This window comes from Loxodonta africana, chromosome 11, assembly GCF_030014295.1.
Source record: "Loxodonta africana isolate mLoxAfr1 chromosome 11, mLoxAfr1.hap2, whole genome shotgun sequence".
Taxonomy (NCBI): Eukaryota; Metazoa; Chordata; class Mammalia; order Proboscidea; family Elephantidae; genus Loxodonta; species Loxodonta africana.
The window spans coordinates 48,166,652-48,182,636 of record NC_087352.1 but is presented as its reverse complement, the minus strand read 5'-3'; the positions used below and the strand labels follow the sequence as shown (position 1 = coordinate 48,182,636).

The 15,985-nt window shown below is 41.5% G+C and overlaps 1 protein-coding gene across 1 annotated transcript in view; it reads right to left on the bottom strand.

Moving 5' to 3' along the window:
• CPLX4 (complexin 4) overlaps nucleotides 1–15,971 on the bottom strand; it is a 41,846-nt gene extending 25,875 nt beyond the window's left edge. Inside the window, exon 1 of the mRNA XM_003406277.3 lies at nucleotides 9,049–15,971. Coding sequence (XP_003406325.1) covers nucleotides 9,049–9,215 — 167 coding nt within the window. The 5' untranslated portion in view covers nucleotides 9,216–15,971. The remainder of the gene's footprint in view (nucleotides 1–9,048) is intronic.
• Nucleotides 15,972–15,985: the final 14 nt, after the last annotated feature.

Sequence of the window (15,985 nt, the reverse complement as noted above, 5' to 3'; positions counted from 1 at the left end):
GGCTTTAACCTTTTGGAAGCAGATTGCCACACCTTACTTCTGAGGTACCTCTGGGTGGGTTTGAAGCATGAACCTTTCAGTTAGTAGTCCAGTGCTTAGCCTCTTGGCCACCCAGGGACTCCAATCCCAGTCCTACTATTGCACCAGAATCCCTGGGGGTGAGGGAGGGCAACTGCATTTTTAACAAGCTTCCTGCTTGATTCTTATTCAATCTAAAACAGGGTTGTAGAATCCAGCACTAAGGGACCCTTTAGAGGCACATGGTCTTATGGGATATAATATATGCTGTTTTCTTTTCATCATCACCCTCTCAAGATCCCAACTTAGTCTTTCCTGTTTGAAAAGAAGCATCGTTGAACAAGGTGTGGTGGATTTCCAGAACACCATACCAAGTCCTGCTCTGGGGACGATCTAATGGGACTCGGGGTCATGCATGTTTGAGGTAGATTGCTTTGCTAACGATAATCCAGACCAAAGTGGAGGCCTTTGGGGGAAGTCAGTCAAGCTCTCAGTACCATCTCCCTCTGTAAAAACCAAACCAAACCCATTGCCTTCGAGTCAATTCCGTCTCATGGCAACCCCATGTGTTACAGAGCAGAACTGCTCCACGGTGTTTTTTTCTAATGTAATCGTTACAGAAGCTGATTGCCAAGCCTTTCTTCCATGGCTTCAGTAGGTGGTTAGAACTGTCAATTTTTAGGTTAGCAGCTGATTGCGAACTGCATGTGCCACCCAGGGACCCCCTCTGTGTAAGGACAACTACAGATAGAAAATCAAAGGTTTTCATTCTCCCAGTTGAAAATAAAGGAAGAAGTTCCTCTCCTTCCCTGTTCTTTCAGAATTCACTTTGGACAACTTATCATTGTAAATTCTCTGTCCCTTTAAAAAATGTGTACATCAGGGATATTTCCTCAAGGACCTGAGTACCATCCGTTTTCAAATATGATCATCAAGGAGGACCATACCCCTACCGCCCAGTTTCCTGGAAGGAGATTAGCATGCCTTCAGGTATATTGCCTTGACGATGTTAAAAAGTAAGCAGTTTTGTCCAGAAGTGTGAATGTAATGAGTTGTACCCTGGGAAGCTATATAAAAGGTCTGATTTCTTTCTGTCCTTGCAGTTTCTTTAGCAGATTTCCTGATTACATATTGGTTTAATGCTTATTCAATAATACAACTTTTCTTTCCCTTCTATTTTTGTGGATGGCGCAGGACCAGGCAGCGTTTCGTTCTGTTGTACATAGGGTCGCTATGAGTTGGAACCAACTCGACGGCACCTAACAACAACAACGACATTTTTGTGGAGAGGTTTTTTGGGTTGGGAGTAGATTTTGTTTTTAGAAACTTTTCCCCAACACCTTCCGGCTGCCCATAGCTAAACTGGCAGCTAAACTTATGGACATGGCCCTGACGTCTGGCTGTATCGGATTGGACCACACTGGGTAAATACAATCTCTTCTCTGAATTTGTGACTGAGACTGAGAAAGACAGAGACACGTAGAGTGGCTGAAACTGGAACAGGAGAACTTGGAGGCAGGGCTGCTGTTTCACACCTGCCCCATGGTCTGGGTGACAGAAAGAACAGGGGAGCTGGCTGCTGAGAAAGAGTGGCCAAGTAGAGATGGAAGCGATGGCAAGAGATGGAAAAAGAGTGTGCAGCTTCCCGACAACCTTCTAGTGCCTAGTTTAGAAACATGTGAGGCCTGGTGGGATTTCTGTGCATGGGTTTGGTGAAGCAGCTTGCATCCTTAAAATAAATCCCATTTTCATTTTCAGGTGGCTACATTGGTTTCTAAGGTCCTTGGGTGGTGTAAATGGTTTGTGTTGGACTAAAAAAAAAAAAAAAAAAACCAAGCCCGTTGGCAACTCATAGTGACCCTAGAGGACTGCCCCATAGAGTTTCCAAGGCTGAAATCTTTACAGCAGCAGACTGCCATATCTTTCTCCTGCGCAGTGGCTGGTGGGTTTGAACCACCAACCTTTTGGTTGGCAGCCAAGTGCTTAACCACTGTGCCACCAGGGCTCCTTGTGGTGAACTACTAACCTAAAAAAGGAGCCCTGGTGCTGAAAAGGTTAAGTGCTCTGCTGCTAACTGAAAGTTTGGTGGTTCAAACCCACCCAGTACTTCCATGGGAGAAAGACCTGGCAATCTGCTCCCATAAAGATTACAGCCTAGTAAACCCTATGGGCAGTTCTGTTCTGTCACATGGGGTCGCTATGAATCAAAATCAACTTGACTGCACTTAACAGTGGCAACTAACCTAAAGGTTGGTGATTTGAGCCCACCTAGCAGTGCTGTGGAAGAAAGACCTGGCAATCTATATTTGTAAAGATTATAGCCAAGAAAGCCCTGTGGAGCAGTTCCACTCTTTAATACATGGGGTTGCTATGAGTCAGAATTGATTCAATGGCAATGTTGGTTTCTATTTCTTAGTTCCAAATTTTGAAATAATCTTAACCATTACACAGAACTTTGACTGCAAGGAAGGGCTGGATCAGAAGCAAATAATCAGAGTAAACTATTGATTGCCGGGCCCTAGGCTCAGGAGCTCTCGGAACCCATTTTTGTCCACAGAATATCAGGCCTTTAATGAGCATGAGAAAGCATTGGTCCAGACCTCCGGTTTTGAAGAGGAAAATAGAATGACTTTCCCAAGAGATCAGTGACTTGGTCACATAGACAGGGATCAGGTCTTTATTTCACTAATATTTTATTATGAAAAATTTCAAACCTACAGATAAGTTGAAAGAATTTTACAATGAAAAGCCATATATCCTGCCATCTAGAGTCTATAATTAGCCCCTTGCAGTATGTGTTTTTAGCACGTATCTGCCCATCTCTCCATCCACTCATCTGTGCATCTTCTTTTTCGATGAATTTCCCAGACATCAGTACTACTACGCATGGTGATCCTATGTGTGTCAGAATAGAAATGTGCTCCATAATGTTTTCTGGGGCTGATTTTTTGGAACTGCCAGGCCTTTTTTCTCAGGTGCGTCTGGGTGGACTCGAACCTCCAACTTTTAGCTTGGCAGCCACGTGCAGTTAACTTTTTCCACCACCCAGGGACTCTGACATCAGCACATATAAAAAAACTCTCTTGCCGTCAAGTCACTTTTGTGCTCCATAGGGTTTTCTTGGCTATAGTATTTATGGAAGCAGGTCGCTAGGCTTTTCTTATACAGTGCTGCCAGGTTCGAACTGCCAACCTTTAGGTTAGTAGTCAAGGGCAAAAGTACTTCGACGGCATATCATTAACTAAAGCCTGTTGAGGTCCAGTCAATTCTGACTCATAGCAACACTAAAGGGCAAAGTAGAACCATCCATAGGGTTCCAAGGCTGTAAATCTTTACAGAAGCAGACTGCCACATCTTTGTCCCATGGAGTGGCTGGCGGGTTAAAACTGCTGAACTTTCACTTACCAGCTGAGCACTTAACCACTGTGCCACAGGGCTCCATATACACCTACTCTTCACTTATCAACTGTCTCGTTATCTGACATTTCCCACTTATGACAAATGTAAAAAATCCACTATCCAACTATTTTGCCCACCAACAATGTATATCTGACACTAACGAATGCCAAAGGTGTGAGGCAAGAGTAATACTGGCTGTGATGGTTAAGGTTATGTGTCATCTTTGCTGGGCCATGATTCTCAGTGGTTTGGCATTTATGTAATGATATAATTTGGCAGTTATGTAATGATGCAGTCATCCTCCATTTTGTGATCTGATGTAGTCATCCTTCATTTTCCCATTATGCTGATTTTTGAATAAAGGCCTGAACTTTGGAACTTAACCATATTGATAAGAGTGGGTGTATCATTAACTAGAGTTACATATTTGCTTACAGTTCTTCTTTTTTTTAAGTGAAATTTACATATAATTAAATGTACAAACCTTAAATGTACCATTTGATGAGTTCCTAAAAATGTACATGCTTCTGTAACTCAAACCCCTGTAAAGATATAGAACATTACCATCACTTCGGAAAGATTCCTCATGCCTCCATAGCCCCTGCCCCCATAACCCTAAAGACAATTGCTGTCCTTTTTCCACCGGAGATTGGTTTTGCCTGTTCTTGAATTTCGTATAAATGGAATCATAAGCTATGTGTTTGTGCAGTTTCTTTCACTCATGAAAATTTGTATGTGTTGCTTTATTTTTTAGTGGTTTATTCTCTTTTATTCTACCCTCTACTTCTGAAAAGTCAGCCATCGAAACCCTATAGAGCACAGTTCTACTCTGACACACATGCGGTTACCATGAGTCGGAGTTGACTCAATGGCAACTACATTAAGCAGTTTTTTCAGGTACCAATTTGTCGTTTATATATCTTTGTGAAGTATTTGTTCAATTCTTTTACTCATTTTTAGTTGTGTGTGTTATTTTGCTTTTACTGAGTTGCAGGAGTTCTTTATCTAACCTAGATTCCAGTCCTTTGTCAGATATATGTTTTACAAATATTTTCTCCCAATCTGTGGCTTGCCTATTTCTTAACGGTATTTTTTGATGACCAAAAGCTTCTAATTTTGATGAAGTCTAATTTATCATTTTCTTTTATTGTGATTTAGGGGAAAGTTTACAGAGCACATTAGTTTCTCATTAAACAGTTAATACACAAATTGTTTTGTGACATTGGTTGCCAACTCCTTGATCTGTCAACACTCTCCCCTTCTCCACCCCAGGTTCCCGGTTTCCATTTGTCCAGCTTTCCTGTCCCTTCCTGCCTTCTTAACTTTGCTTTGGGGTTGCTGTGCCCATTAGTCTCGTATACATGATTGAACTATGAAGCACGTCCCTCACGTGTGTTATTGTTGGCACTATAGACCTGTCTAATCTTTGGCTGAAGGGTGAACCTCAGGAGTGAATTCAGTACTGAGTTAAAAGGGCATCCAGGGCCCATACTCTTGGGGTTTCTCCAGTCTCTGTCAGACCAGCAAGAATGGTCTTTTTTTTGTATGAGTGAATTTGAATTTTGTTCTATATTTTTCTTGAGACCCTCTATTGTGTCCCTGCCAGAGCAGTTGGTGGTGATAACTAGGTACCATCTAGTTGTTCTGGGGTCAGTTTGGTGAAGGTTGTAGTAGTTGTAGTCCATTGTCCTTTGGACTAATCTTTCCCTTGTGTCTTTGGTTAATTTATCATTTTAAGAATTTTATGGTTATTATTTTTTGGGTCTTGTTTGAGAAATCTTTGCCTATTTCCAAGTTGCAAAGATAATCTTCAATGTTTTTTTCTAGAAGCCTTCTAATTTTAGCTTTTGTGTTTAAGGTCTATAATAGATATCAAATTAATTTTTGTATACAGTATGAGATGGGGTCAAAGGTCAGTGTTTTCCAGTTGTTTCAGCGTCATTTGTTGAAAAGTCTTTCGTTTTCCTGTTGGATTATTTTGACACCTTTGCTGAAAATCAAATGGCTGTATAAATTCCACTGATTTATTTGTCAATCCAAATGTGGTACAGACTCAGATCTCTTTCTTCCCAGTCTCCCTCCCTATCTGCATGGCTAGTTTGTATTTTGGTGTGTAAGAAGTAGCATTCTAGGGTGCAATGACTGGTTATTTTGAAACCAAGAGAAAAGAGTGTTACCTCCTTCAGAGTAGTTGCAGAATACATACTATGATGGTTATGGTTGTGTGTCAGCTTGGCTGGGTTATGATTCTCAGTGGTTTGGCAGTTAGGAAATGATGTAATTTGGCAGCTATGTAATAATGTAGCTATCCTCCATTTTGTGATATAATGTAATCATCTTCATGATGTGATATGATGTGGTCCGCCAATCAGTTGTAAGGGGAGTTTTCTCAGTTGTGTGCCCTGCATCCAATATATATGGACATTCTGGCAAAGTTTGCTTTTGCTTGCTCTGGATCCTGCACGTGACTTATCTTCATCTGACCTCCAGTTCTTGGGAACTGAGCCTGTGGTCTGCCACATTGCCTGCTGATCTTGGGATTTGTAAGTCTCTGCAGCCTGTGAGCCAGCAGCCTGCTGTCTGACCTGCTGATTTTGGGTTCGTCAGTCTCTGCAACCTCATAAGTCAGGAGAAGCCTCCAGCCTGACACCTGACCCACAGACTTGGGACTTGCCAGTCTCTACAACTTTGTGAGTCATTTCCTTGAGATAAATCTCTCTCTCTCTGTATATATACATATATATACACTTCATTGGTTTTCCTTCTCTAGAGAACTCAGCCTAAGACACAGACAAAGAACAAAGATGATGCCATTGGCTCAAAGCATTTTTGAAACTATTATTTTAGAAAATCCTGAAGAGCCAGTTTACAAACCACTTACACAAATCGGTTATTGTCACATATAACTAATTTTCCCAACAAGAGTGTAAATCCTTCAGAAAAAAAGCCTGCCTTCCTTTTCAGTATATCCTTCACAGTGCCAGATACCTAGTACAAGTCCAAAAATATTGCTGAATAAAACAAAGTCCAGAATCAAGTTAAAAATGATACCACAATCACTGCACCATAACTTAGACAAAGGGGCATTTTAATGTAACTGAGAAAAATAGGGGACTGACTATCGTTTCGTTTATACCTTTCTAAATGTTCTATTTAGATATAGACTTCTTTTAGTACTGAAGTTACCACTAGAGGATAAGAACTATCTGAATACGGAAGTAAAATAAAGAAATATGTGCAGTACAGTGTGCAATAGAGTGCACATTTTTAGTTTACAATTAGTAGAGTCAATCCCACAACTTTCTAAACTGATGAGGATGAGTTTAGGAGGCTTTTATTTGCTAAAATTCCTTTTAATAATTATATATACTATAATGTCTATAGCTTTCTCTACATGTAAATTGTTATGAACCATTTTTTATGTCTTCTTTAAGTAGCATTCTAGATGACGAAGCTCTTGACAACTCAAGCAATGCACCAAGTTAGTAAACCCTCTTGCCATGGGGGAAGCAGGCCAGACCCATTGTCTTGTTATGAATTCTTAAATTGGGTGACTACATAAATTTACAATATTTTCACATACATAAAAACCGATTAGTTGGTAAATAACTCAATTCACTGATTGACCATACCATTTGGCCATTTTGAGCTTTGATCTGTCCAGATACAAAATTAAGGAAAACTAGGACATTAGGCAATCAAACAGATGTCATATCTGCAACCAGATTTATTGGTTAGACATATTAAATGATATTTTACATGATCAGGTATGGAGTCTAAATTTCTGACCCTTTTCTTTTTATTAGCCCACTCAAGTTGAGAACACTTGGTGCTATCATTCTACTTCCATTTTTTCATTATACTTGTTTTTCTTGTGTGGCTTACAGTTAGTATAAATTCTCATGCCATAGGCAAAACCAGTCAATATTCAAGGAATGCTGCTTCTTTTGCCTGAGTCTTATCTTAGTACCAACATCATTTTTGTAGTTGTGTTAGTTTTCTTTGCGCTTTTTCCTTTGCAGAGAATATTCTTGGTAGCTTATAAGCCACAATTTCTTTCAGAAAAATACAGTAGACAAACTTTCCACTAAATGTAGGTCTTTGAACTTTCTTAGTTTCTTCCAAGTCCTTAACCTTTTCACCTCTTATCATCTTAGCACTAGGACTTAGGCAACTATTATGTAATTGATCATTAGCAAAACAGTCATGGTGGCAAAAAAGAAGTGCTTTTCTTTTGTAACACATGATGAATATTTAACCTTTAGATTGATGCTTCCATTCTCGGCTGATTATTAAAAGTCTGTTTAATTCATTCTACCTTAAGCCTTTAAAGCTTACATATAGATTACACTTATTTAAGGCTCAGCCTTCAATTGTTGGTGATATTCACATTCCATAACATCCAGCTAAGATGTTGCTAGAGTTTTATTTTTATTACATTTTCTATAGCCTGGAGAATGTCCTTATTTTTTGGAGGTACATGGCTGAAGAATTTAGGGGTAAAGTATCATGATGTCTATAAATCCGTAATTTACTTTAAAATGGTTATCTATGTATCTGCCATCTCTCTCTCTTTCAGTATCTATCATCTATCTACCCACGTACATATAAGCAAATATGACAAAATGTTAACTGTCAATTTTAAGTTGTGGGCATATATATGTATTCATTGTACTGCCTACTTTTCTGTATGTTTAAGATTTTTCATAATAAACACTCCCCACATTTACTCATAATCTTTGAGAAGCCAAGTCTATGACATCATTGCCATGCTATATTTTCTGGACTTTTTTCACACATGCAAAATCAAGAAGGTTGTATTATATACACATATATATTTCTTTTTTTCCCCCTGAACTAAATGGTTTACTCTTTCAGAGCTCTTGTTTACAACAGAAAAACAATCATGTTTTCACTAAAAAAAAAAAAAATCGTGATTAACTTCACCATGTGGTCCAATCATCACACAATCCATTTCCAGTTTTTTTAAATCACTCTTAACAGAAACTAACTGTCCCCTAAGCAACGAGTCTCCCATTCCCCCTTACTTGTTCTTTAAGGCCCACTACCAGTTGCGCGGAGCCCTGATGGCTCAGTGGTTAAGCGTTTGGCTGCTAACCAAAAGGTCGGCAGTTCAAATCCACCAGCTGCTCCTTGGAAAACCCGTGGGGCAGTTCTACTCTGTCCTTTAGGGTCACTATAAGTCAGAATCGACCTTACGTCAACGGGTTTTGGTTTTCCAGGTGTTGAGTCTGAATTGTTGTGGTTAAAAACTTTCTACTGGCTAGGTGGGTGAATTGCAAAAAGACTGTAAAGAAGAGTTAGACTCACAACTTCCATTTGAACAATTAAAATGCTGTTGATTGAAATATGCTTAGACCAGAAAGTGTCAAGCTGCTTTAAAAGGGTATAGGGATTCAGTTTTTATTTGCCGTTTCCGTTCACACTAGTAGGACATTGTAGCTGCTGATGCTAAGGAACTGTACACTTTAGTAGAAAGCACCTTCCCTCAAGGTTAGAGGTAAAATGCAAACGGAAAGGCACCTACGAGAGAAATACACTGGGGAACTGAGGTATGGCCGGGATGAATTCCCTTTGCTCTGAAAGGGAAATGAAGTTGCAGGTACTCACTTTTCCTCAATCATTTGCTTCTGATACTCTTCATATTCCTCTCTTGTCATGCCTTGAGCTGCTGCAGGATCAGATGGGCCGCCTTCTTCCTTCTTTTCTTCCGACCCACCACCAAGTCCTAAATTCTTTACCTGGTTACTTATCATACTTTTCACAAAGAAAGCCATTGTTTCTGCCCCAGTAAAACAAAACCAAAACTCAGACAAAACCTGAAAAACAAAATACCAGACAAACCAAGTATGCTCAACAACAGTGACACATTTAGGAGCCAAGGCCTCTGCTCAGCCTCATCTATTCAAGGACACAGTGTAGAGAAGTGTGGGTGTCTGCCAGCCCTAAGCTGGATTAAAGTGGTGAACTCCTTAGTATAGAGGGGCAGATGGTTCAGATTACCAATGCACACAATCAGATGCAACTGACGACTTTCTGAATTAATACACTAAGCTAATTTCAGAGGGAAAAAGCCCTCACATTATCTAAGCCTCTCTCTCCCACCCATTTGTAATTTTTTAATTATAAGCACAGCAGGGTTTTGTCAAGACTCCCATTTCAATTAAATTAATTAGAGCTGACTGATTATATGGCTGTAGTGGAATTTCCAAATTCCAGCCCTTGAGCACAACTTCCTGTAGAAAACAGAGTCCAGAGAGACTCAAAATCCAGAATGCTTCATTAAGTAAAAATAATCCTTTTGATCCATCATTTTATCTCTTCGGCCTCTAAGTACTACGCTAGGGCTTGCTTTTTGGCTTGCTTGCATTTCGTGTGGCTTCAATGGCCACTGTGTCCTATATATAAATACAAAACTGAGGCGAGTCTAAAGGACAAGCCAGCGGGTTCTTAATTTACATCTGGAAGATTATTTTAGCCTTCTCCCACGAGGAAACGCTAAGCCTCTGTGTGGAAATGATATGCTTGACACGTCCGATGCTCTGAACCAGAAGGTAAGAACACATTTGAACCCAATTATCGGTATGTAACGGGGTCACTTTTTTGTCTTGCATACAGCTCACTTCCTGGGTGCTATATTTAAGCTCACTGGTGTTCTTAGATAAAACTTCGGATAATATTCTCTAAGGTAGCAGATTCTCAATGGTTGTGGTTTTCATCAGGTCAATGGAGGAATTGAGAATGGCTAAGACTTTAATCTATGTTAGTATCTTTCTAATTAAAAGCACTCCAAGTGGTGCTGGGGCAGGGAGGGAAGAGATGGCAGCTATTTGTAACCTATGTTTATCATCGCTTATCAGTGGGCACGAGCCCTCATAGAAAATAGATAACTACCCCTCAGATTAAAACCAGCTGCTAATAGACTCATGGCTACCCCACGTGTGTCGGAGCAGATATGTGATCCATATGGTTTCCACAGACTGATTTTTTGGAAGTAGATCGCCAGGCCTATTTTTTGAGGTGCCTTTGGGTGGACTTGAACCTCCTACCTTTCAGTTAGCAGATGAACTCGTTAGTCATTTGCACCACCCAGGACCTCCATCACTGTGTATGGTAGACACTTAATATATATTTGATGAACTGTATTGAAATGCCAGGTCAAATAGCATAGCTCCTTTCTGTTTGCTATCCTTTTATTGTGCACAAACCCATGGTTATGTACCAGCTGTGCAAAGAGATGCCTCAATCACAGCAGTAAAATTTTCACTGAACTACAGGACTTAAGATCATCTTAAATTCTGCTGCTTCAGTACCACCCTGAAGAGTTGTTATCTGATAGGCTGTGGGGCCATTTTTGACTCTAGAGATCTTCAGCACATCTCAACTCTTTTTCTCCCAAAGTAACCTCTTTAGGAGATGCATCCCAAGTTAGGAATGCTTCTGCCATTTTCCAGTAATATTCAAGAATGTTGTATCTGAAACTACTTCAAAATTCCTAGAGTCTTTTGCCAATACTTTGTGACTAGATTACATTGGTTCACAGATGTAACTTCTTGCTGCGGTGAGGCAATAATTGTATTTCATTCTGTATCCTTTCTATCATCAAGGCTGGTAGAGTGGTGAGGAGACGGTATTAAATCAGAGGTTGTTAGTCTCCAACAGGATGCACTGGCCTCCATGATCTGGTTGTCAATCTTCACATCAGCTCTAACTTGGAAGGGGAAGATGGGCTGGGAACCAAAGATTAATTTCCTGACTTATTGTTTCTATAGTGGACTGACCAGTTTGAGGTGAGCTATGCCCACGCTTGTAGTTCAGGTATATTTGGCTAATTGTATCAGATAGTGGGCTGGCTTGCAATTAGTCTATTTGCACAAACTAGTCTCGTAGGAGAGAACTCAACCAAACCAGACACACTAAGCTTGTCTCAGTTACAAAGCCCTCGTTCTCATAGGCATGAAGAATTCTGAATATGGTGTTTTTCACTCAGGTTTACCCTGATCAAGGCTCATGAACTCATTATGACTGTCTCCTGTAAAGATGAACCTGTAATTAAGTATTAACAGCTGTCCTCACTGAGAACTTGAGGCCCACACATCCCTGCTTTAGTACTTTCTTAGCAGAAAGTAATGCTCAAGTGGAAAGAGTCATTCTCCTCCACTCGGCCACAAACCGCCTCACAAACTGTGTCCTGGAAGTCTCCATTCCTTAGGTGGGCAGGAGCAGCAGTGAGGGTGCCTAAACTAGATGACAGAAAGAGCTTCAGTGTCTGGTAGGAGAGGTAACCGTGCCCAACAGTAGCAGTGGGACCTGGTGTGAATGATGGAACATGACAGAAATGGTGCCGCTGCTTGGCTGACATGGCAGAAATGGCAGAATCCAAGAGAACTAGCAGTAATGTCCAACAAAGAGGAATGAGGCCATCAGGAGTAGCAAGACCCAGTGGAAACCAAACGGGTTCAGAGGAAAAGAAAGAGCAAACGCAATGTGGTAGCTGACGAGGCAGGTGTCTGGACTTATTTGTCAGTGTCTGAGAAAATTCATGAGACTCTCAACAAAACTTGGGACTTTTCCCTGTTTAACAACTCATGAGCAGGTAGAGGAAGAGCCAGACAGCCTGGGTTGCACAATGTTCCAGTCTAGCTCTCCATTCTGATTTCCAGGCCCATATAATAATAACAGCTAACATATACTGAGTGCATGTATCCTATTGTTAGGCTCTGTTCTTGGAGCTCTGTATGGTTATCTCAAATTATCACTCCATTTTACAGATAGAAAATGGAGGTATGGATTTATCCTGAATTTAAGCTCATTTCTGCCTCTTGGACATTTTTTCTTGGATAGTTATGTCCAAGTCTGTGCCCCAAATGAAACTTAACCTCTCCTTCCGTCACCCCCGCCCCTCACACTTTTTCTTGTGTTTCCTATTTTAGGGAATGGTACCACCTTCCACCCAGTTCCCCGAACCAGGAACAGTATTATCTTCCTTCTCATTCACTCCCACATCACATCATTAGGTGCTATTAGTTATAGTTCTACTATTTTCATAAAATTTCTACTTTTCCATTTCCACCGTCTCTGCCTTCCTTCAGGTCATCATTTTCCACCTGGAGCACTGCAACTGGTCTCTGCCTCAAGTGTCCTTCCTCTGGTCTATTCATGCATCAGTCAGAGAGACCTTTCTAAATGCAAATGTTCTCCCTCTGCTTAACACTTTCATAGCCTCCCATTGCCCTTCTGATGAAGTCCAAGCTCCTTAAAATAGCTTACGGAGCCTCTGTATGTTCCATCTAACCATCGCTTTTCCCTTTAGTCTCCAGCATTGCTTAGCAACTACAGAACTCCTCACGTCTCCCCACATACACTACACCATTTCTCAAGCTTTTGTTCATGGCACCTTGTCTAACTGGGACTAGAAGTTCTCTTCTAAGAAAACCCACTGCCGTCGAGTCGATTCCGACTCAGAGCGACCCTCTAGGACAGAGTAGAACTGCCCCATAGAGTTTCCAAGGAGCGCCTGACGGATTTGAACTGCCGAACTCTTGGTTAGCAGCCATAGCACTTAACTACTACGCCACCAGGGTTTCCAAGTTCTCTTCTAGTCTCCCTTATTTGCACAGCTCATTAATGCCTACACATACCTTAAGACATGGTTCAGGTAACACCTGTGGGAAGCTCTGCTAGTCTCCCAACCATCTGATTCTGACTCCAAATGAACACACAAACAAAAAAACCCCACTGCCATTGAGTCAATTCTGACTCATAGCGACCCTATAGGACAGAGAAGAACTGCCCCCATAGGGTTTTCAAAGCTGTAATCTTTACAAAAGCGGACTGCCGCATCTTTCTCCGTGGAGCGGCTGGTAGGTTCAAACTGCTGACCTACCTACTGGTTAGCAGCCAAGCGCTCAACCACTGCAACACCAAGACCCTTCAGATATATCTATCCATCAATTCTGGAAAATTCTCAGCTGTTAAAACTTTGAATGGTTCTTCATCATGAGTTTCTCTATTCTTTCTAGGATTCCCCTTAGATATATGTTGTGCCTTTTCATTGATTCCCCATTTGTTGTATTTCCTGTCTTTTTAATCAGTGCTACATTCTGGGCAATTGTCTCAGATCTACCTTTCAGTTCTGTAATTCTTCTCAGCTGTGTCCAATCTGGTATCCAAGCTTAATGTTTTTTTTCCCCTCCACACTTAGGTTGTTTTGGGTGGTACTTTTTAATGCCAGCTGTTCCATGTTTCAGTTTTCCATTCCTTATTATTTTTACTCCTTTTTCTCCTCAGCCTTTTTCAGCTGTACATATTTGATAGTCTTTTTCAGACTACTATATTACCCCAGATTTTTGGAGGCGGTAAGTTTCCTACTTATTATGCCTACTGTCACTCACATTTCTCTTGCTTGGATTGTAATTTTTAGTTAGTTGGGCCTGGCCTTTCTGTGGGTGTCTGATGCACCTCAGTTGTGGAATTGTTCAAGGTTGGTTTTGTTTTGCCTTTTCCTGGATTCTACCAGACCAGAACCAATTTATAGTTTTTGGCTTGGAAAACTCCACATTGTGGAGGTAGTTTACATTTGGATGCTATAATGGCATAAAGTTTAACAGGCTTAAACTTCTAATAGGAAACTTTTTTCTCCTGCCCAGAGCCCCAAGCAGGGCAGCTTTCTTATCCCTTTTCTGGGTAGTTGTCTGCGGGTAAGGGGTCCATTCAGTCCATTTTCACCAAAGGAACTGCTCTTTATCCAAGTGTGTTAGAGGCCCCTATCTTTCCAAGGCCTAAGGCCTAATGCCATGTCCCCAGTGCCCTATATGAACATATTAACTCCACTTATGGTCTTTAGGGCCTATATATGGTCCAGTCTTCCCTACTCTCTCCTCCCTGGAGGCTCACTGATCAGGCTTGGAGTTCCTCTAATTTCTTTCAAACCCACTTAAATACGTAAATCTGTTTATTTTATCCACCATTTCTGTGTAACGGAAGAGAGGTCCATAAGCTTAGCCTACGTGGTGTGATGGATTGCGTTTATATGGCCTTTCTCGCCATGGTCTTGTAACTCCACCAAATGACTGGGTGGGACAATGCAAATAAAGGTGCTTGTGGCCCACCAAGGCAGTTAGATAGCTTGCTAATAATGCAAATAAAGTGCATGGCACCCTTGTGGGGGGGCTAGGCCATGCAAATAAGGTGTATGGAACCCTAACGAGGGTATTGATCAGTTTTGCCATCCTTCTAGGCTTAAAATGAGCCATCCCAGATGTGGGAAGGGGGAACCTCACTACTGCCAAGAAGGGATGAGAGAAGAGCATGTCCTTTAGATCTGGGGAACCTCCTAGACCCAGGAGACAGAGACAGAGCTGCAACACTGGAGACAGTGTGAGACAATGAGAAGCAGTGGCAGAGATGGTGAGATGTGGTGGCAGAAAAACAGTAGCAGCAGAACCAGGAGACCAGTGTGAGACAGGACAGGATACCTCACTGAGCAAGGTGGTTACAGTGAGTGTGCCAACTCACAAAGCAACAGAGCTGAGAACCTTCAAGTAGAGACTTCCCGGTAGAGTGGGGTGCCTCCAAGCACTTTTCGGGGGAGCCAGGGTGATGGAGCTAGGTTTGCCAACCCGTGGAGCAGAAGAGCTGGGTGCCTTCGGGCTGACGCTTTCTGGTGGGGTGGGGTGCCCTTGGGCACTTATTGGTGGAGCTCAAGAGCTCTGTAACATTTGACCAAGCAGAGAAGAGGCTGGGCCTGCCCAAAAGGCCTGAGGGCCTGAGAGCAGCTTGCCTGCGGACACGGCTGAGAAGAGGCCGTCCTGATTCTAAGAACTGTATAGCGAATCGTTCCTGATCCTGAATTGTAACCTGTTACTTCCCTAATAAACTCCATAATTGTGAGTACGGTCTATGAGTTCTATGTGGCCACTGCAATGAGTTACCGAACCCAGCAGAGAAACAGCGCCGTGGGAGAGGCAGCTGGTGTCAGAGCTGGTGAAAAGGTTGGAGAGGGGAGGTATGTCTGACCTTCGCCTCGTAGCAACCAGCCTTGGGCTGTTGATCTTGATGCTCCTTTCCCCTTGTGAAGGTACACAAGGTCTGATGCTGCTGTGGTGCCATTTTTATTGCCTACCATTTCTCTGAAACCTCTTTATAAAGACTCTCTTTTAAAATCCTAACTCTGTGCGATACGTATTATGAGGAAACTGAAGGTCACCTTTAGTAAGTGACAGAGCCAAGTTTCAAACCCAGATTTGGCTGACTCAAAAGCCCTACTTTTTCCTTTATACCTCAAAATTGAAATTACTTGGTTGAACGGTGCATATCAAAAAGATTCTTAAAAATTCTTTTAATTGTCACTGCAATGACTAAGAATTCCAGTTTAAGGATACTACCAGCATTTGGTTATTAAAGGTGAAAAATACCCAATACATTGTTCTAGTTAATTTGTATTTTTTCATTACCAGCAAGAATAAACCTTTATCCATTATCATTTATATGTCATCTCTTAGGCTTTCATGTGTTGACTCCATGTGGTAGGCCACCTAGGACAAAG